General features: G+C 48.8%; 1 protein-coding gene across 5 annotated transcripts in view; it reads right to left on the bottom strand.

Moving 5' to 3' along the window:
• Positions 1–23,007, bottom strand: part of TDRD9 (tudor domain containing 9) — a 110,795-nt gene that overhangs the window by 65,426 nt on the left and 22,362 nt on the right. For all 5 annotated transcript variants that reach the window (XM_042944441.1, XM_042944437.1, XM_042944438.1 and 2 more), the window contains 6 exons: positions 20,706–20,803; positions 19,264–19,485; positions 18,222–18,344; positions 14,992–15,072; positions 13,048–13,212; positions 7,423–7,526 (listed from right to left, as the gene is read on the bottom strand). In XM_042944441.1, the coding sequence (XP_042800375.1) occupies positions 7,423–7,526; positions 13,048–13,212; positions 14,992–15,072; positions 18,222–18,344; positions 19,264–19,485; positions 20,706–20,803 (793 nt within the window). The remainder of the gene's footprint in view (positions 1–7,422; positions 7,527–13,047; positions 13,213–14,991; positions 15,073–18,221; positions 18,345–19,263; positions 19,486–20,705; positions 20,804–23,007) is intronic.

Raw genomic sequence — 23,007 nt, 5'->3', positions numbered from 1 at the left:
GCTAATCTCCACACCCCTTCTCCTCTGCAGGTACTGGTCCCAGCACAGCCCAGAGTGCTGTTGATCAGCTCTTCCAAGAATTAATAAAGACTAGAGTGAAAACTAGTAAGATATAGTAAAACAACAACAACAAAAATCAACAAACTTAAACCCAGGTCTTTGAAAAGATCAATGAAATGGACAAATCTTGGGGCCCCCCGGGTGACTCAGTCAGTTAAGTGTCTGACTTCGGCTCAGGTCATGATCTTGCAGTTCGTGAGTTCGAGCCCCACATCAGGCTCTGTGCTGACAGCTCAGAGCCTGGGGCCTGCTTCCGATTCTGTGCCTCCCTCTCTCTCTGCCCCTCCCCTGCTCACATGCTATCTCTCTTTCTCTCTCAAAAATAAATAAACATTTAAAAAAAAATTTATAAAAAAAAAAAGAAATGGACAAATCTTTAGCTTTTGACCAAGAAAAAAAGAGAGAAGATTCAAAATACTAGAATGAGAAATGAAAGGGGCGCCTGGGTGACTCAGTTGGTTGAGCGTCCAACTCTGGACTTTCGCTCGGTTGTGATCCCACGGTCATGGGTTCAAGCCCTGCATCGGGCTCTGTGCTGACCGTATGGAGCCTGCTTAGGATTCTGTCTCCCTCTCTTTCTACCCCTCCCCAGTTCACACATGCGCGCTCTCTCTCAAAATAAGTAAACATTTTTTTAAAAATGAAAGAAAGGGCATTACTTTACAGCAATACAGAGGATTACGGAGGAATACGATGGAAAACTGTACACCAACAAAGTAGATACTTGACAGGAGATGGACACATTCCTAAATAGACACAAACTATTAAAACTCGCCCAAGGGGAAAAAAAAATGTGAGGGCACCTGGATGGCTCAGTCAGTTAAGCGCTGGATTTCGGCTCAGGTCATGATCTCACGGTTCATGGGTTCGAGCCCCGCGTCAGTGCTGATGGCTCAGAGCCTGGAGCCTGCTTTGGATTCTGTGTCTCCCTCTCTCTCTGCCCCTCCCCAACTCTCACTCTGTCTCCCAGAGCTCTCTCAAAAACAGAGATTAAAAAAATTTTCTTTTAATCTGAATATGCTTATAATAAAGCAATAGACTGAACTGAGAAGTTTAAAATTACTCGTAAAGAAAAGCCCAGACCCAATGGCTTCACAGCAGAATTCTACCAAACATTCAAAGAATCGATACCAATTCTTCACAAACTTGCGAAAAACAAAACATTTCCCAACTTATTTAATGAGGCCAGTACCAGACAAAAAATCACAAGAAAACTACAGACAAGACCTCTTGTACCTATGGATGCCAAGAGTCCTCAACAAAATACAAGCAAGCCAAATCCAGCAACATACGGAAAGGACTGTGCACCATGACCAAGTGGGATTTATCCCAGGGATGCAAAGTCACTTTAATACCTAAAAATCAGTGGGTCCTGAGAAACTTAACAGAAGACCATGGGGGAGGGGAAGGAAAAAAAAAAAAAGTTAGAAACGGAGGGAGCCAAACCATAAGAGACTCTTAAAAACTGAGAATAGGGGCGCCTGGGTGGCTCGGTCGGTTGGGCGTCCGACTTCGGCCCAGGTCATGATCTCACGGTCCGTGGGTTCGAGCCCCGCGTCAGGCTCTGTGCTGACCGCTCAGAGCCTGGAGCCTGTTTCAGATTCTGTGTCTCCCTCTCTCTCTGCCCCTCCCCTGTTCATGCTCTGTCTCTGTCTCAAAAATAAATACACGTTAAAAAAAAAAAATTAAAAAAAAAACTGAGAATAAACTGAGGGTTGATGGGAGCATGGGGGGTGGGAGGGAGGGGAGGGTGGGTGATGGGCATGGAGGAGGGCACCTGTTGGGAGGAGCACTGGGTGTTGTATGCAAACCAATCACAATAAATTTCATATTAAAAAAATAAAAATATCTTTAAAAAATACCTAAAAATCAATTAATTTAATACATTGTATTAGCAGAAGAAAAACAAATTTCACATCATCACCTCAACAGACCCAGATAAACCATTTAAACAAAATCTAACACTCTTTCACTAACAGTTTTAAGAAAATAATAAAATAAAATCTAAACACTCAACAAACCAGCAACAGGAGTTTACTCCCTCAACCTGATGAAGGTCATCCACCCACAAGGAGCCCACAGCACACATGATACTTCACGGTCAAAGACGGGGAGGCTTCCCCCGAGATCACAAGACAAGGATACCTGCTCCTCCACTTCCGGTCGGCACTGTGGTGAAGGCGCTAGGGCATCCAGATTGGAAAAAAAGAAATAAAACTATCTCTGTTCATAAACGACATGACCTTGGGTACAGAAAATCCTAAGAAACCCTACCAGAAATGGGGCACCTGGGTGGCTCAGTCAGTTACGTGTCCGACTTCGGCTCAGGTCATGATCTCTCAGCTTGTTAGTTCAAGTCCCGCATCAAGCTCTGTGCTGACAGCTCAGAGCCTGGAGCCTGCTTCGGATTCTGTGTCTCCCTCTCTCTCTGCCCCTCCCCTACTTGTTCTCTCTCTCTCTCTCTCTCTCTCTCTCTCTCTGTCTCTCAAAAATAAACATTAAAAAAAGTTTTAAAAAATCCTACCAGAACTAATAAATGACCTCAGCAAAGTTGCAGGATAAAAGATCAATACACAAAAATCAATTGTTATTTTGATACATCTGCAATGATCAAAAAATGAAATTAAGAAAATAATTTCATTCACAATAACATCAAAAGGAGTAAAACACAGAAACGTGTTTGACAAGATAAGTGCAAAACTTATACTTTGAAAATTACTAAGCATTGCTGAAAATGATTTTTAAGAATCTAAAGAAATAGGAAAAGATCTCGTACTGGAAGACTGAGTACGGTCATAGCTAAGATGGTAACACTCCCCACATCTCCAGACTCAACCCAATCCTTTTCAGAGTCCTGGCTTCCCTGTAGAAATGGACGGGCTGATTCTAAAGTTCACCTAGGAGTACGAGGGACTTGGAATAGCCAAAACAATCCTGAGTAAGAACGAAGTCAGAAAGACTCCTACTTCTAATTTCAGAATTACTTCAAAACAGTGGTAACCAAGGTGGTGTGGTACTAGCCCAAGGACAGACACAGAGACCAACGGAATAGAATTTAGAGTCCGGAAATAAACCCATCCATACGTCTATGGCCCACTCATTTTCAAGAAGGTGCCAACACACAACGGGCACAGGAGAGTCTTTGAACCAACAGTGCTGGGACGAGTGGTTAGCACACAAGCCCAAGAATGAAGCTAGACTCTCACCTCACATGTACACAAAACTGAATTCAAAGACCTAAGACCTAAATGAAACGCCAAAACTGTAACGCCCTTAGAGGAAAACAAGGGGTAAATCTTGATGAGCCTGAACCTGGCAATGGATCCTTAGCTATGACACCAAAAGCATGAGCAACAAAAGAAAAACTAGACAAATTAGACTTTACCAAAATTAAAAACTTTTGTGCTTCAAAACCACCAGCAAGAAAGTAAAAAGACAGCCGTCAGGATGCAAGAAAATATTTGCAAACCATGTATCTGGTAAAGGGCTTGTATCTAGAATATACAAAGAATCCTTATGATCAGTAAAAAAACAAAAACAAAAACAAATAATCCAATTAAAATCGGACAAAGGACGTATGCCTCTAAATATATACACGCGCGCCTTTAAAGAGGATATACAAATGGCCAATAAGCTCCTAAAAAAGATGTTCAACATCATCAGTCATCAGCAACGTGGAAGTCAAAACCACAACGTGATACTACATCACACACACCAGGATGGCTGGAATCCGAGGTCAGACATCAACCAGTACTGGAAAGGACGTGGACCCTCACGAGCTGCTGGTGGGAATGTAAAATGATCCAGGTGCTCTGGAAACCAATCCGGCAGGTCCTCAACTGGTTAAACACAGAGTTACCATATGAGCCGACAATTCCCCTCCTAGGTATATACCCAAGAAAAATGAAAATACACATCCACACAAGTACCTGTACGTGAACTTTCACAACAGCATTCTGCACAAAAGCCGAAAGGAGAAAGAGAACCGAAGTCACCATCGATACACAAGTGGATAAATGAAATGTGGTGTATCCTACAACAGAGGACTGACTTCAGTCATAAAAAGGAAGAAAGTCCCAATACACACTACAACACGGACGAGCCGTGAAAACCCACAATAAGTGAAAGAGGTCAGTCACCAAAGATCACATCCTACAGGATTCCACTTACATGAAAGTCAAGAACAGGGAAGCCTATAGGGACAAAAAGTTGATTAGTGGTTGCTTAGGACCAGGGGTGAAGGGGAAGAATGAGGAAGAGAGTGAAAGGGTCAGGGTTTCTTTCTAAGGTGATGAAGATATTCTAAAATGGGCTGTGGTAATGGTGCCGCATATGTGTGAATATTCCAGAAACTACTCAACTGTACAGCTTAAAGGGGTGCATCATATGTTATGTAAATGCTATCTCGATAAAGCCATTTTAAAAATGAGGGGGAGGGGCGTCTGGGTGGCTCAGCAGGTTGGGCGACCGACTTCGGCTCAGCTCATGATCTCACAGTTTGTGAGTCCAAGCCCCACATTGGGCTCTGTGCTGACAGTTCAGAGCCTGGAGCCTCCTTCGGATTCTGTCTTTCCCTCTCTCTGCACCACCCCCCCCCCCCACTCACACTCTGTTTCTCTCTCTCGAAAATAAACATTAAAAATTTTTTTTTTAATGAGGGGAAAAGGAAGGGGAACAGAGAGAGGCGAACAGGATGCTCCATTTGCCACAAAGCTAACAAACAGGTGGAAGTCAATGAGCATTTTCCCCAGGGAACAAGGGTCAGAAGCCTTCACAATGGAAAAGAAGTCTGTGGGCCTTCTCTAAAGATACAGTAGCTACAATGACGACATTATAAACCTTCCTAACCACCAAGAAAAAATTTTGAAACGAAAGAAAAGGCCATAGAGTATGTATAACACACGGGAGACTAAACACATGGTCGTATCAATAAGCACGGATGGCTGAACTCAGTAAAGCCAAAGTTTTTCAAACGACTCATAAACCACCCCCAACTCTGCTACCTGCAAAAGACATACTTAAACATAAGCCCTTCAGAAAAGAGTGACAGTAAAGGAAGGGCAAAGATTTTAGAGGCCAAGACAGAAAGAAAGCAGGCCTGCGATCTTGAAACGTTGACAAAGCGGAATTCAGGCCCCAGAGCATTAAGCAAGACCGAACAGGGCACCATATAACGCCGAAGGCACAGTTCACATCTGACAAGAGCTCCGTGCCAAAACACGGAGCAGCCAAACCCAGAACTCTCACACAACCAGATGCTGCTGGGGACGCGGAGGCACGGGGCCCCCCATCCATCGCTGCCGGGAACGTGAAGTGGCACAGCCACCCTGGAAGGCACTTGGGTGGTCTCCTACAAGACCGATCCAGCGATCCTGCTCCTTCGCGCTCACCCCGAGGAGCCGAGAACTCACGTCCACGCCAACACCTGCACATACGTGTTTACGGCAGCTTCCTTCATAACGGCCCGAACTCGGAAGCCACCGAGACGTCCTTCAGCAGGTGAACGCGTAAACACACTGCGGGCCGTCCAGACAGGGGAATGCTGTTCAGCGCTACGAAGAAATGAGCTACGGGCCGGGAAAAGACATGAGGAAACTGAAATGCTTGCCGCTAAGTGAAGGAGCCAATCTGAGAGAGCTGCGTATGTATGATCCCAACCACAAGACATTCTGGAAAAGGCAACACCAGGGAGACAGTAAAAGGATCCGTGGTTGCCATGGTTACAGGGGAGGGAGGAACAGGCAGGACAGACAGGATCTGGGGGCGGGATACTACCATGCCGGATACACACCATCACAGGCCTGCCGAAACCCATCAAATGCACGCCATCAGTGAAGCCTACACTGCAGACTTGGGGGGCGACGATGATGTGTCAACAACAAGGTACCGCTCCAGTGCAAGACGCCGACGGTAGGGGGCACTGTGACTATGTCGGGCACGTGGGAACTGTACTTACTCCTCAACGTTGCCGTGAACCTAAAACTGCTCTAAAAATAAAGTCTATTTAAAGAAAACAAAATCCATAAGGGCACCTGGCTGGCTCAGTCGGTTAAGTGTCCGACTTGATTTCGACTCAGGTCACGACGGGTCACGGATCGAGCCCTGTGTCAGGCTCTGTGCAGAGCAGGGAGCCTGCTTAAGATTCTCTCCCTCGATCCTTCTGCCCCCTCCCCTGCCTGTGCACTCTCTCTCTAATTTAAAAAAAAAAAAAATCAAAGCCAGAAAGAAATCTTTTAACATAGGTAAGAAAGAAAGAAAGACCAAAACTTGAAGGAGCTCAGAAACAGCTAAAGTAACACAACTGCATGCAGGTTGTGGGGGACGGGACCGGATGACGGCCCGCTCATTCTCAGGTAGTGTTCAGGGGGACCGCAAGACGAGTGACTTTACGCTTCACGGACGTCTGCACTTCGCAAGTGACAGTAAAAGGAGGGAGGCACGGATGTGCGCGTCGGGCCTGGAAGGACAGGCGGCCCGCAGTCACGTTCCGGTTGCCGCGAGGAGGCGGACTCTACATCGTCCGGGTCTGTCATTCTGACACAGCAACTGCATTTACGAGCCACAGGAAACGAACACAGGGAGGGTTCAGAACGTAATACAGCATTTTTTATATCACAGACTCCAACCACCCCTGATAACCTGAAGTTGCTCTTAAGGGAAAACAGGTTCCGCTTCAAAGGTCCAGCTAAACACGTGAGCAAACGGGTGACCAAGGAGCCTTAGGGTGGGGAGCGGATCTTCCTTTTTTTTTTTAACGTTTATTTATTTTTGAGAGAGAGAGAGAGAGAGAGAGAGAGAGCGCGCAAGCATGAGCTGGGGAGGGGCAGAGAGAGAGGGGGGACACAGAATCCGAAGCAGGTTCCAGGCTCCGAGCTGTCAGCACAGAGCCTGACGCGGAGCTCGAACTCACAAGCTGTGAGATCATGACCTGAGCCGAAGTCGGACGCTCAACCGACTGAGCCCCGGGGCGCCCCCCGTATCTTCTCAACAAACAGAAACCAAGGCAAGGAAATGCTCCCGACACCTTCTCCTAGCGCGGTCCTCTCCACCTGCCTCAGACTAGGACTGACAGGACTCAGCATGTCTGGAAACCATTCTCTCCTTAGGCTGTGACTGCTGGCTTCTAACACTGTCAAGTCTTAAAACTGTAGTTGGTCTTACTACTTTAAAGTGGAAATTTCCAGTAAAAAAAAAAAAAAATGGCCGATGTACCAACTTTATTTTAAAATCTACACAGTGACTACTGGAGAAGGTATCTACAGTTACGTGTTAACATTATAAAAACACTAAACGGTTTCTAAACAAACAGCGAACCGTTTGAACTCGCACGTGAAGCACGCTGCCAAGCGGAGCGTCTCTTACCCACTCTCCTTCACATCCAGGTTGTCGAACATCTGGATCAGGGAGACAGCGACTTCGTAAATGTCCTTAGTAATCACCGGCTCCTCCGGGATGTGAGGAGAAAGCTAAACACAGGAAAAGGAAAGGCCGGAAGATCAGAACAGGATTACAAGGGGTTCTGGGTTCAGACAGGTGACTCTCCTCAGTGCGTCACTTTAACACCCCAATAAAAAGAGTACTGTCAGCGGCCAATACACGAACGCTTGCCGAGCGCCAGGCCCCAACGGACACGGTACGGACGAGTTCACCCCGTCCCTGTCACTGGGGCGCGGATGCGCTCAGAGCGCAGACACACAGAGGTGGGACGTCTGTCGGGAAACCTAGTTCGAAGACAGAGCGAGCAGCTCCAGATGCGTACAGAACCCAGCGCCGGCGCCCCTGCCGTCAGGCGCCCGTCTCAACAAGTCCTGAGACATCACCGCCACCACCGTCCCAAGGACCGGGGAAGGCTAACACCCCGTTACATCTGCCAACTTACAGGAAGAAAATGCCGAAGTCACCCATGTGCCAGGCCACGGGTCGCTAGACTACTTTTAACCGCATACTAAAACAAAACTAATGAGCCCAGCTCGTTTAAAACTGCCCTCCAGACACCTCCGCAGAATGCGGGGGGTCAACCGCAGCAGCAACCCCCCCCCCGCCACCCCCCCCCCCCCCCAGTGAGGTTGGCATCACTGGTCTGAGCCGACGGCTTCATGGAACCAAGGCCACCACCGTGGAAGAGTCTCTCTACAACACCCGGCACAACAGTTATGGCATAATTTCCAGAAAATCTCTTTCATAGCCATATCGGGGGTTTTTTTGCACCAAGAGTAAGAAAGCTTTTTTGGTGTATTTAATAACCTTACTCATCAAGTACTGTGCTCAAAGCACTGCACTCAACTTTGTGGAAAACACGTCAGAAGTCTACAGGTGGTAAGTAGTTAGCCACAGATGCAGTTTCCCCCCCATTTTTAGAGTAAATTAAGTCAGCTGGTAAGAAACCATTTTTCACTATTAGTACGATCCTACTAACGTAAGAGTAACAAACCGGCTTTTATTTCATCAATAACTGTGAAGGAGCATTCTATCTTTACCTGGAACGACTTTCTACTTTATCCAAACGATAACCGTAACAGAAACATACAAAACAGAAATAGAAAGAAAGCATGGTTTTCACAAACCCCAACGGTGGCATTCACACCCATCAGAACGGTTTTTCTACAAACCAGTAAGCCACGGAAAAGGTACGTCACCAATTCAGAAGTAACTTCACTGTGTTCTAGAATCCAAACCCAAAGAATATCATTTAAATACAATACAAGACACCAGATACAGCCCCGCTTTCTCCCAGCAGGCGTCACACGGGTAACGACGGGAACAGTGAGGTGGGTCACGGGCCCGCTGATCCACGGCTGCCCTCGCCCCCACCACGTGTGAGAGTCAGGGGCAAACAACAGACGACAGACGAGGTCTCTGCTCCCCAGACGGCACAGTGCGCTCAGAGCAAACGGGCCCACTCGCTCAGTCGATGCGCTCCGACAAAAGATAAAGCAGGGGAAGGGGCAGAAACGTGGAGGGAATGAATTCACGCAGGCGGAAACGGAGAGACTCACTCCTCCGCTGAACTAACGACCGTGACGCTGTCGAGAGAGGGAGGCGGAAGCTCGTGTTTCTGCCCCACGAGGAGAGGCTGGAGCCCTGCGCGTCTGCCGTCACCACGAGCCTGCGGTGCCGAGGCCGGCCAGCTGGTCCCAGGAGGAGGGCGAGAGACGTGCCAGAACGGGCGCTGCAGACGGTAGGAAACGAACGATGCCGAGACGGCCAGGCACCATCGGGGAGCAGAACGGGGACCTCAACCTGCCTCACCATCCTCGTGATCCCCTTGAAGTGGGTTACTGCCCAACTGTGAACAGGATTATAAAAGCCCTGTCCAGGGCGGGAAGGCGTGGGGAGTGGTGGGTGGGGCCACACTCTCCTTCAGCTCTGCTTCCGGACTAAAGCTACACATCGTGGGCGCTCCCTCCTGTCTCATTTCTAAGGGGAGGGTGAAAACAAAAATGTTGAAAATAAGCAGTGAAAAGACCTCTTCAGAGGACGTTGAAAAGAACAGCCAGGGTTGGCAACAGAAAGACCACAAGGGCAACACTGGCCTCAAGGGAAGGGTGACTTTCAAGAAAACCAAACTGGCCAAAGGTGTCAAATATTACAGGGAGGTCATGGTAAGTTTGGGGCAGAGGACTCTCAACTTAAGGAAGTCGCTAGTGATCCTGACAAATGCCATCTCAGAACAGGGGCAGTGGGAGCCAGACCACGGAGAGAAACACGGGACCTCGTGAGGGTGCTTTTTAAGATGAGAGAGACTCAGTTCTGATGAAATGGGGACAGGTAAGGGGCAGTGGAGAAGGCACTAGGAAAGGTAACACGAGGAGGGTGTTGGGGCACCGGGGGGGCTCAGTTGTTGAGCAGCCAACTTCGGCTCAGGTCATGATCTCGTGGTCTGTGGGTTCGAGCCCCACGTCAGGCTCTGTGCTGACAGCTCGGAGCCTGGAGCCTGCTTCGGATTCTGGGCCTCCCTCTCTCTCTGCCCCTCCCCGACCCATGCTCTGTCTCTCTCTCTCAAAAGTAAACATTACAAAAGAAAAAAAAAAAAAAAGCAAGGAGGGGGCAACAGTCAATCAGAAAAGGTCCCTAAGAAGGCAGGAAGGGAGAAAGGCTGGTGTCCGCAGAAGGAACGTTGCTTCTCCCCTGTAACGTTAGATGGTGTGCCCAGGGAGTAGTAACAATAACAAAACTGGAATTTTTAAAACTCCTCTGACTCCAAAAACTATATAGCAGAATCTATACAAAACACCGCTTTTATAAGGCTTAATGTTAATATATTCATTCACCAAAATATTTCCCGAGTACCTATTAAGTACCAAGAACAGGATACTGGGTATGCAAATGCCAAAACCGGGTTCTCCCCAGCCTGGAGAACACGAGCCCCTGGCTGGAGAGGAGTCCAGGCCGCCCCGCCCGCACGGGAGCAGAGGGCAGGTGCCCAGGCCTGACCCAACTCCACAGGGCACCCACGAGCAATCATCTACGTGATTCCAACACACAACGGCCAGCTGGAAAGACTTGTAAAACCATCGGTACGTTCACATTCCAAAAGGGGCCAGAAAGTACAAAATTTTTAAATGTGACGAAGTGCCCTCTCCCCTCCACCTTGAATACGGGCTGCAGTTAGTGACTTGTGTCCAAGCAGCAAAGGACAGATGTGTCTCTTATGCTGCTTACATCTCACTGGGGTGGGGGTGGGGGGGAGGGAAACAGGCAATGAGCAAAGAAACAGGTAAACACATACAAATACACAAAAGAAAAAGGAAGGGACAGTAACACTGTAGGGCAGAAGTTTGGCTAAAACTTCCTTGGCCAGGAGGGGTGCCTGGGTGGCTCAGTCGGTTGAGCATCTGACTTTGGCTCAGGTTGTGATCTCACAGTTTGGTGGGTTCAAGCCCCGTGTGGGGCTCTGTGCTGACAGCGTGGGGCCTGGAGCCTGCTTCAGATTCTGTGTTTCTCTCTCTCTGCCCCTCCCTTGCTCACACTGTCTCTCTTTCAAAAACAAAAAATTTTTTTTAAAAACTTCCTCGGCCAACATCACCAGTGATAGGCCACGCTGGTGGTCCCCCCGTGACAATACAGCACTTCACCCCAGTGGTCTGCCTCCCCAAGATCCATAGCCCCAAGTCTACTCATGAGAAAAACATCAGAAAAATTCTAACAGTGGGGAATCCTACAAATACCTGACCAGTACTCCTACAAACCGTCAAGGTCATCAAAAATAAGAGACGTCTGAGAAACCGTCACGGCCCAGAGAAGCCTACAGAGACATGATGACTCAAAGCAATGTGGGACCCTGAGACAGAGAAAGGAAATTAGGGAAAAACCAGTAAAATCCAAATAAATACAACTTTAGTTCTAATAATATATCAGTTAGTTTCTTGGTTCTGACAGTTTTTTATAAACGTGAACTTTAGAATCCAGGTGACAGAGAGGTGTTTACTAGAAAATTCTTATAACTTTCCTGTTCTTTTGAAATATTGTCATCCACAAAGTTGGAAAAAAAGACGTGCCACACTTTAATGGCCATCGCTGGCCTCCCTCCGCTGTAATAGATTTGACAAAACGTGTCTTCTTACCTTAGGTGGAACCCGTCGGCTGACTCACCGTCGTCGAGGCTATAGTCTACTTCCACATCACAACTGTTTGTGGTAAGAGTCCAACTCCTACACAGAGCAGTCCGGCACCGTCCGTCAAAATCACAAGTGCACGCACCCTCTGACCCAGCAATTCCACCAGCAGACACGGTCTTCTACAAGGCGTACCCTACACAGGGGTCTTCAAGGGGGCAGCCGACCGCCCACGGACTGTCCGGAAACACCGTTGGTGGTCACGGTGGGGGCCCCACTTGCCGCTAGCGGATCAAGGCCAGAAACGCTGTTAAACATCCTACAGTGAGTGCACAGGGCAGCCCCCACCACAAAGAAACGGCCCCAAATGTCGACAGTAACAAGGCAGAGAGAGCCCAGCCTCTGAACACACCGTCGGGAGCGCACAGTCTCCTCCCGCAGCGCTGCTTTTAGGCAGAACAGACCGGGGGCAGCTGGGGGGGATCAGCCGGTTTAGGCATCCAACTCTTGGTTTCAGCTCAGGTCATACTCTAACGGTTCATGGGGTGGAGCCCCACGTTGGGCTCGGTGCCGACAGTGCAGGGCCCGCTGGGGATTCCCTCTCTGCCCCTCCCCCACTCAAAATACATAAAGAAACTTAAAAAAGAAAAAGGCCAGAAATACTGGAGATTAGTGAGATACGGACATGAGAGAACAGAATGTAGCTCTAAAAAGAGAATAAGCTGTGAGACGGGAAAGGACACGAAAAGCAGAACGAGAAGGCAAGGTGCACCGAGGGCACTGCTGTTTCCGTAAAGGGAGAAACCGCACATTTGTATCCGCTCATACAGACATTCAGAGTTACAGCACGATTCCTAAGAAATTAGTGACAGTGATTTCCTCTCGCTGGCAGGGGAGCTGAGCAGAGGACAGGAGGGGGAAGGAGAGAGTTTATACCTGCTCATAGACCTCTTTTCGATTTTTGAACCCTGTAAATGTATTACCCACGTGAAAATAATGTCAAATCAACTGCAACTTTTCGTAAGGATGTATTATCCCGGTCCTTCACCGTCAGTACACTCCTCCTTCAATTGAGAGCACCGCAATTTGTATTATAAGAAGCAGTTTAATCAAAATAAAATTTGAAATAAAACCACCTCCCACTCTCAACTGAATCTACAATTTTATAGCTGACGAAAATCTGACATTTTACTTTTCACCAACAAAGTGTAAAACCAATCCAATAACTTTCACAGGAGCGTACAATGTGTCTCGATGCCCACAGTTCACAGCAACAAACTCGGAGCTCTCCCGACCCGTCCGTCTCCAGCCCCAGCCCGCACCATCTCCCAGCTTGGATTTGGTACAGTCTTACAATTGCAGCTGACCAGTGCGGGCTCACTCGGACACAAAGGCACATTCGCTATGAAAGAAACAATGCCTTCCAACATACCCTGCCGTGATGAATGTGCCCCAAATCATCAAGATAATACTCTTCGATTGAATGGGGCTTTCCTTCCACTTCAAAAACATACGCAGGGTTCATCTTGTTCTGGACAGGAACAGCAAAGTAATCTGCAAACTCTTTACAACTGATGGTGGCCGACATGAGGATTATCTGCAGAAGAGAAACCATTAGAACAAACAAGAGCAATAACAACAACTAAACGTGATGTCGTTAAATTACCAAGCTTGTCTTCTGCTTTAGTAATTTTCAAAACTTCAGTATGATACATTGATGTAATCTTTAATGGAGTACAAATTATTACAGTTGAACGAATGCTCAGAGACAACCAACTTTTACTACTTCTCCTAAATTATTTTATCAAGTGAGAGACTACAATAAAGCTAACCTATGACCACTTATCTAAAAGGAACCTTTGCATCAGAAAACAAAAGCAAAAACAAGCAAGTTACTCGATGAGGTGTTACAGAAACGCCAGGGAGCAGAACAGCAAAGAGGCAGACGCGGAGCCAGAAAACCCCGGCTCTAAGCCACGAATCTGGAGCAGTCGGTCCCAGGGCCACAGCAGAGAGAAACCAGGCTAGACCGAAGCAGGACACAGAGGCTTGGGGACCCACCACAAGTGGTCAGTTGTGCCAGGAAGCAACTATGGGATGTCCTCCGTGGGAAACTCTGTGTGAAAGCCAGGAGCAGCACCCACAGCACCCTAGATGTGCAGCGGACAAGGCAGCAGTGCCACGAAGGACACGCGCCATCCGCCAGTCTCTGAGATGCTCACCGGGGGTAAACCCAACTCTCGGCTGGCTGCCGACGACCCGATGCGTTACCGTGTAAACAAAATACGTGTATTTTCCCCTAAGATGTTAGATCCAAATGGTAGAAAGCATATTAACCAGAACTCATTTAAGCTGAGTTGCTTCAGGTTGGAAGGAAGCCTCTGAGAAGCCATGTGGGTGTAAGAGTGGCCCCCACGGGGCATACTCGGTCCCGGCAGATGCTCTCTAAGCTGTCTTCCGAGGGACAGTGAGGCTCATGGCGTGCGAGGCCTCTGCTCGGTTGAGGCGGCATGCGGACATGAGGCCAGACCGGACTGCTCAAGGCCATCGAGACTCCTCACTGCCACCAGCCTCTCCTCCAGACAGACAACTCGGCAGCCTGCTCAAGACACCAGCGTGGGACTGACCTGAGTGTGATCAGCCAACAGTGACAGCGGGGCCAGCAGGTGTGGGGACGGCCCAGAGCCAGGAACCTCTAAGGGACTTTCAGTCAACTCAAAACCTAAGTCTTTAAAACAGCAGCGCACAGAACTGTCCTCAAAATGTTCGTGTCCTCAGGGCGCCTGGGTGGCTCAGTTAAGCGTCCGACTTTGGCTCAGGTCACGCTCTCACGGTCCGCGGGTTTGAGCTCCGCGCCGGGCTGGGCACTGACAGCCTGGAGCCTGCTTGGGATTCTCTCCCCCTCTCTCTATGCTCCTCCCTGACTCACGCTCTCTCTCTCCAAAATAAATATACTGTATTAAAAAATTTTAATTAAAAAAACCCTCAATTCCTCTTCTGGTGTCGTTTTTAGAACAAAGACTGCAGATGTAGTCACATACCTCCGAACTGTGGTAATTATTCAACCAAAAGCAGTGATCCAACACTCAGTATTTCATTAGAGTCAACAACCATCACATCACTTTCTGCCTGGAGAAAATTTCCGAATTTAATGCAACATAATAATCCAAAAAAAAAAAAAAAAAAAAAAGATTCCACACTCCCATCCTGAGTGAATGCCCTGGAGCCAGCTTCCTGGCAAGATGTGGAGGAGGACACGCGACAACAAATGTCAAGAGTCACTGCTTTCGATGGTTTCTGAAAAAACGAAGAGACACAAATCCAAATCATAAACCTTAACCCTGAATATTCCTGTTACTCAGGAAATCAGATTTACCTTCACAAAACGCGAATTTGTTCTCAGAAGTTTGCGGACTACCAACAGCAGGAAATCCATTTCTTCAGTCCGTTCGTGTACCTGCAAAATAGAAAAGTGGGGTGCCCCACGTGGCAGCCAGCAACGCACGTGACCGCCCCCCCGGAAGGCGGAAGCGGCTCGACGGTCGGTCGGTCGCCGGGAGGCAGGGCAGCCGGCTCCGCTAAACGCGCTTCCTCAGGACGGACCGGACGGCGCTCCTGGCTAAGAGGAAGCCGGGCCGCCTGGCCCACGAACGAGAGGGCACAGAGGAGGCCCGGGTGGGTCTCTTCCCCCTCGGTGCTTCTCTCTGGGGCTTCTGGGCAGAGAACTTAGCATCTCTGGTCCCGCGCGTGCAATGCCAGTGGAGCCCCCCGGGGTCACGGAGTCCCTAACCCTAACCATCCCCACCCGTCCCCGGCACAGACAGCCGCCGGCCCCACCTCCTCTGCTTTCCCCTGCCAACCACACGCTCCCCTCGGTCTCCAGCTGCACTCGGGCTGGCAAGTGAGCACAGGGCGGAGGCTGAGGCCAGCGTGCCCGCTCCGTGAGACGCAGAACCGTGGCGCCCGAGGGGGGGCCGGGCTGGCTGTGGCACGGTCAGGTCAGCCACAAACGGGCAAGCAGACGGAGGCTGGGAGCCGAGGGCACCAGGGGGAGCTGCAGGCGCTCGGGGTCACCCTGGGGAGCTGGCGCGGGAGCTGCAGCCCGGGGAAAGCAGCCCCGTCCCCACCCTCCTCTACCATCCCCCCCCCCCCCGCCCCCGGCGAGGCAGGCAGGGCCCCCACGGACCCACAGCTCCCTCAACCTCCCCTGCTCTGCCGGCCCCAGGCCAGCCAACGGCAAACGTGTGGGTCACGTGGGGCTGCTTTTCCACAAGAACTGTCACTCGGCCGGGGTTACTCAACGCACAAGGGGACAGTAAGATTCGATTCTGGGACATTTTGCCGCCAAAGTGGAGAGACTGGCCTCCGAGTCCAAAGGCGGGAGCGCTCTTCCCCTTGGTGTCCAGGCCCAGCCATTATTCCACAGCCACATCTGCCCCTGGTCCCACTCCTTCCTCACTCCCCACCGAAGGGGAGCCGTGGGGGAGCGGGACAGGGAAAAGAGAAGAAAAACAGCGCCTGAAAAGTATTTAACGTTCACATGAATGGCTGGGCATCCCAGGGACACCATTATAAATCCAATCCTTATTTCATTCTATCACCAGACTCCGGAACACCTCAGCACAAACATCCCGTCTCCTACTCGAGAAAGAAAAATAAAGGCTCTCGTCAATCAAGAGCCCCCGAGTGACTTCTCCTCAGCGTTCAGTTCCCCGCGGCCACCACACCCTGACTTTCTAGACCCGGCTTCTCCCCAGGTTCTCGGGGCCGTCCGGCCTCCCTCTCCCTGCCACCGGCCAACACACACCTCAGCAGGGATCTGTCTCCCCGGGAGAGTGGCTGAAGGGAGACACCACCAGTCACGTGTTGATAATCTCCGCCCGATGAGGCCGGTGCTGGAAAACGCTTACTGAAGGAATGGTTACCTGGAGCCACTTTATTCTTTTCCAAGAGCTGACAAGTTAAAACCATTATCATCCCGTTTTCAACAGCCTGGCGGTCTTCAACCTTTGCTCTTAGATTGCCTTTGAAATTCAAATCATCCCACTACTTAGGAACCATATTGCTTATAAACCTAAAATTTCAAGCATATCCAATCCATTCTTCGCTGAGGCAGGTAATTATCAGCATGCCTACTAGGTGCAGGGGACACAGGTGCAGAGCCAGAAGCTGTGGTGGCAGGGTGACAAGACAGCCTCCGCTAGCCGTGGCTCCCCTGCGGGACAGGCCCCTGCTCCGGGAAGGAACAAAGTCAGTAACGCGGGAGGACAGGTGTGTCCTCACCACTCAGGGACGTGCGTACAAGTCCAGTCAACGGTCAGAAAGACCGCGGACACACAGAAAATAAATGGGGGCACCGGCAGCAGAGCTCTCGAGTGAACTGCCCAGGGCGAACCCCACAAGGCCGTTTGCTGTCGCCAGCCTGTAGTATTAAGGCTCCGGGAAGTATTACGTACTGGGTAATGGCACCTTTGCATACACTGCCCGTGAAATTGCATTTCATCTCTATCTAATCTAAAGACACTCAAAAATAACCATCATAAAGAAAAACCCTGGGCCAGACTGTACGTCACGCTATTTTGCAAAGGACAAGAGATCTTCTTCCTACCTTCCGCTCTCCCAAACATCTCCTGGTAATGTAAAACCACGTTTAGCCGCGCACACGCTAGCAAATGCACCTGCTCGGCCCCTCCTCCAGTAGGTCTGAGTGCTGTTGACCATCACAGGCATTTCAACAGAGTGGAACGCTGACCCTCCACAGCCGCCCGGGGCAGTTTCACGTCAGCCTCTGTCTCTAGCCCCGTCTCCAACCTTCCACAAACCTAGCTCTTTGTCGATGTTTTTCATGCCTCCAGAAAGGCGTAATTACTGACGGGCTTTAAAAGTCAAGACTGCGGGGTCAGGCATTTCCAAAACTCCCGGGAAAGAAAACTCAACACAACATCCTCCCACTGAAAAAAAAAAACTCGTTTAAAATATAAACAAAATCAATCAAATATTCCATCCTGAGAAAAATCCAGAGCTAAGACTGGCACAAAGACTCTTTACTAGAGCTTCTTAAGAAAGGAGACTATATCAGTATCTCACGTGTACTTTATTTTCTTAAAAAAAGCATGACTGTCCTCATTTTACTAGATGGAAAATACCTGCATACAATGAAAGTTCTTCTGAGTGTCTGATGCGACTAACACTCTAAACCAGGGCTCGGCAGACTTTTACTGCAAAAGGCAGGTAGCGAGGACGCCCGGCTTTGCCGAGCGTGGTGTCTGCTGCAGCCACGCCTCTCTTTAGCACCAGCCAAACTGTGTTCCAATAAAACTTTATGTACGAAGGCAGGTGCCAAATTGGGCCTGAGGGCTGGAGTTTGCCAACCCCGCTCTAATCAAGGAACCTGGTCACAGTCCTCAACCTCCACACCTGTGTTTTAGAGCTAAGCGCCAACAAAAAAGACAAAATCAACATCTAGCAATAGAATAAAGCAGATACAGACCAACGGCACGGCACGACACTTTACAAGGAGGGAACGTTTACAATAATTTGCACATTGTTCTCTTACAAAATAAGAACACGAGCGTAAGGGCAGAGCTGTGTCCAAGAAGTGCGTACCTCATCGACGAAGATGTGGGTGAACTCCACCAAACTCTTCGCACTGACTATTTTCTGAAGCAGGACTCCCGTTGTCATATAAATTAACTTGGTGTCTTCTGTTGCTATCTTCTCTAACCCTACCTAAAAGCAGAGAAGGAAAAGAAAAAGGAGAAAACTTTCAGGTTTCAATGGTTCACATGTAACTACCAACAAGGCTATGTCCACACTGGACCTCCATATTGGAGGTAAGTAAGAAAGGGAATAAAAACTAGAGGCTCTAAGTTAAAACTGTCCTTCTCAGGCACCTGGGTAGCTCAGCCAGTTCAGCGTCTCTTGATTTTGGCTCTGATCACGATCCACGGTTCGTGAGTTCGAGCCCCACACTGGGCTCTGTCCTGACAGTGCAGAGCCTGTTTGGGAGTCTGTCTCCCTCTCTCTCTCTCTCAAACATTAAAGAAAAAAAAACTTAAAAAAAAAAAAAAAACCATCATTCTCAAGTTGATTTTTTTCCTTCTCTTTTTCAGGGGGTGGGGGGAACGTGGCTTATCTAGTCATACTGCCTGTACCATTTTTATGTTAAGACCATGGTGTATGAAGACATCTATGTACAAAGATAAAATCACAAAAACCATGAGTCTCAGAATTCTGGCTCCTTTTGTATTCAACCAAGAAAGAAATTGAAGTTCTTATCAAAAAATTCAGTTTCACTGCTTTTTAAACATTTTTTATTTTATTTTATTTTTTAGAGAGAACGCATGAGAGCAGGGGAGAGGGGCAGAGGGGGAGAGAGAGAGAAAGCGGGGCAGAGGGAGAGAGATAGAGAGCAGAGCCCGACCCGGGCTCAATCCCACAACCCCAGGATCACGACCAGAGTCAAAATCAAGAGTCAGCTGCTCAACTGACTGAGCCACCCCGGCGCCCCAAGTTTCACTGTTTTTTTACATTACACCACAGGTCTGCCCTGTAAGCAACTGGTTTCATTTCAATTTCCAGCAGAAACCGTCGACTTCTACAGAATAAAACACTCACGAGGAAAGAGGTGGCTTGCTCCCGGCCTCACCTGATAGCCCACCAGACCACCGAGCGTCCAGGCGCGCTCTTTGCTGATCCACCTGGCGATGCTGGTGGCCCCTATCTTCCGGGGCTGGGTGACCACAATGTTGCAGTAGGCAGAGCGCTGAACGTAATGGTCCAGGATATACTGTGGCAGCTGAGTGCTTTTGCCACTACCCGTGGCACCGTGTATAATCACCACAGAATTACTTTCTATCAGAGAAATAACCTACAATTTAAGAAAAATTCTTTTGAGATTGCCACAAAGGTAACGATGACATACGGCATTATCTACAAACCGAAAACTTTACCTGGGGAGGATGTTCGGGACTTATTTTCCTTTCATCTTTAAAAGTTAAATTATTACGTAACCATCTAACCGTCACAAAAGAGCACGAAGGCTGCAAATGGTTGCCACCCTGAGAACCACTGTGACTGCTGTGAACAGGAACAGCTCACGGCTCTGGAGAGCCAGGCCAAGGCAGCCACGGGGCCCCAGGGCTCAGTGTCTTTATGCAGAGATGAAAACACCAATTTCTAGAGCTCTCGCTAAGTTTAAATGTCTAGTATTTTTAAATCTTGTAACGAACCTTACATAATTCTTCTGAGAAACACGAAAGCATTGCTGCCATCACCTCAAGTGGTCTTAACATTTCATTTGAAATTCCGCAGGTGCATTTTCAAATAATTAACTTCTACCGTTTTCCACTCCCAGACCGTACACAGCGTTTTTAAAACTCCAGTCCAATTCCTGCCCGCCACTCCCTGACTCCACCCTAAATTTATCTGAACTCTTCTCTCTCTAGCAATTGCTATGGTCAGGGAACACCGTCTAATTTGAGTAGCGGCCCCCAAAATTAGAGTAGGTCTACTCTACAGACGTTGCATGACTCACTAAAACAAAACAAAACTTAAATCGGGAACATCTGTGGTTTCGTTTTACCTGTAACTCATCCTCTACTAGTACATTAAATAAAGGCTTCGGTACGCTTATTTCTAACGTGGCTTAATAACAGGTAGCTAATTAAAAGCGTGATCATCTTGCTGCTATATGCGGCCCAGCATTGTCGATAACAAGATGTATCGGTGATTGATCAAATCAGTTAACAGGCCAGCGGAATGCTGGAGAGAACGGTGGCCAGGGGGCATTATTACTGTGTAAAAACACTTGGCAGTGAGTTTTTTTCAAGCAGCAGCTCTCCTGGGGACAGGTGTTTACTGACAGCTATCTCAGAGGGAAGGCTGAACACATTAAAGCACAGCCCAAAGAAAGACCATCAGCACGGTCATCGCACGGCCGAGGCACAGGACCCTCCGGCCGCCCCACAGTCCGGCACACACCACGGATGCTTGCCTGGCACCTCGTCACTTTCCAGCTGTAGACCAAAATGTTGGGCCTCAGAAATTTATTTAAACAGCAAAATTACATCACGACAAAAATAACTTTACCTCGTCCTTACATCGATTTATAGGCAAATCAGGATATTTGTAAGTTGTCTCTGGGACGCATGCCACATTGCTTAATTTAGCCAAAGATGGCCTTGGACCTGTATTCAAAAAACAAAACAAAACAAGACAAAAAATACTATTATGTGTCTGGAAAAAAAAAAACAGTAAACAACCCGAAGTTATGTCTAATCTATAAACCCAGCACGCACGTGACCACAAATGCAGAAGTACATTCTGCAGGCTAACACCACAAGCAGCGTAACTAGAAGATTCCCTCCGTACCCGTGATGAATCATTTACACAAGCTGGGCACACTCTTACACCTCCATCACAGCCATCATCGCGGTAGGCCTAGCACCACCTTCTAAGACAAAAGACCTACAAGGCACACGGTGAAAAAGTAACGTGAAAAGAAGTCAAAGGGAACCTCGTGTGGAATGGCATCAGGAGGCGCGCGCGCAGGGGAGCCCTCACGCCCGCCACTCCCTGCCCACCACAGACCCACAGGAAGAGACGCACCTTGCTCAAGGACACGGTCTTACTCTCCCAGCAGGAAGAAGGAAGATTTCCTCTTCCCCCCGGCAACAGCCCAGCCAATGAGAGTCTGTCCCAGCTCAGCCACTGAGAAACCTCTATACTTCCAATTCCCAGTTCACTCCAATGGACTTTTTGTTTACAACAGCCCCGCTCTTCCCCTCCCCCTGCCCTCCCAAAAGAGTCTCCTGTCCTTTGTTCTCAGGACTTGCTTTTGGTTTTTTGGCAGCTTGCTTGTCCTGGATTAAAATGATCTGTTCTTCCCAGAGAAATCCATCTCTTTGCTGGTAAAATAACTGGCAGTTTTATTTTTAAGGTTAGCAGTACTAAAATGGTTAAAGAACTGACGTGATCTGAGATTTCAGTAGAATGCACCGATTCATTAAGGGGTAGCTCCTTACTGCTGAAATACACCGGTAGCAGACGAGTGCCGCTCAGGAGCTCCAGGTACCCTGAAAGGGCGGCCCGACTGCCCACACAGAGGCCGACTGCGGCACTGACCACCAGCACCTCCTGTAAACACCCTGTCCGGCCTCGGGTCATGACCTGACGAACCGACAGGCATCAAAATTCACAGGACGCAAGCTTTCATCGGGAAATAAACTTTTACCTCCAAAACAAACTTTTAAGGCTCCCGCCGCTTCAAATTTAGAGCTGTTCCCCTTCTTCGGCATCTCTCCCCCGATGCCCGTCTCCCCTTTTCCTCCCAGCCCTTCCTTTCTCTGCCCCAACATCTCCTCATCCTGTGTTCTGCCACCGTCCTTTCTCACCTGATTCACATGTTCGCAGCGTCATAACTAATCTAATAATAAATTAAACTATAGCTATTCTCCTATATTTGAATCAAAGTGTGTAGCACTTGTTCTGAATTCACAAAACAGAGCAGTCAGACCTGTTATAATCTTTCGGGCAAAGGTCGCTTCTTTGTAGACAGCAACGCTCTTCCTAGGCCGCCAGGGGCCATGGCCGAAGGAGGACTCCCCAAGCCGTGCCCTCAACAGCTCCAATCTTCCCGTCAGTGCACAGAAGGCCACCGGACTCTCAAAAACATGCACTGTCCTTCTGCTGCCCTGTCTTGCTTTCCTCCCATCACTCCTCTCAGCTTTTACTTTTTTTTTCTATGTTCACTTTTGAGAGAGACAGAGCGAGAGCGAGCAAGCATGCACGCCAGCAGCGGAGAGGACAGAGAAGGGGGTGGGGGACACACGATCCGAAGAGGGCTCCACACTGACAGCGGAGAGCCTGATGCGGGGCTCAAACCCACGAACCCTGAGATCGCGACCTGAGACAAAGTCAGATGCTCAACCGACTGAGCCACCCAGGTGCCCTATCTCCTCTCAGCTTTTGAAGAACTCCATCACCAATGCCACCCTGCCTTCCCAGGTGGTACACCTACTCTTGGTCTCACCCCTTCCAGAAGCTCTCTTGACTAAGGAGTCCTTAGAAGTAATTAACCACACTACCTGCCAAACACTGAGTTGGAGCAAAATTTAATGTCTGGACCGGTCCTAATTTAAAAATGGCTCCAACAGTTCATTAAGTTATCTGGAATTCTGAATGGTGGCTGGGTTTCCAGGCCAGCCCACAAATTAAGAACATAATGTTTACATAAATAGGCGAAAAATAAACACTTTCCCACACGTGATGCCAGTAGGTTTATCAATCAGCAACAGGACTTTTTTCACGTACTACAGGAGAGGGAGGAGAGTCCACTCGGCAGCAGGGGCTCCACTGTAAGACAAGACGGAAGAACAAGCAGTGGGAACGG

This window comes from Panthera leo, chromosome B3 (genome assembly GCF_018350215.1).
Source record: "Panthera leo isolate Ple1 chromosome B3, P.leo_Ple1_pat1.1, whole genome shotgun sequence".
Taxonomy (NCBI): domain Eukaryota; kingdom Metazoa; phylum Chordata; class Mammalia; order Carnivora; family Felidae; genus Panthera; species Panthera leo.
Note: the sequence above shows the minus strand (reverse complement) of the source record. Positions and strands in the feature narration are given on the sequence as shown.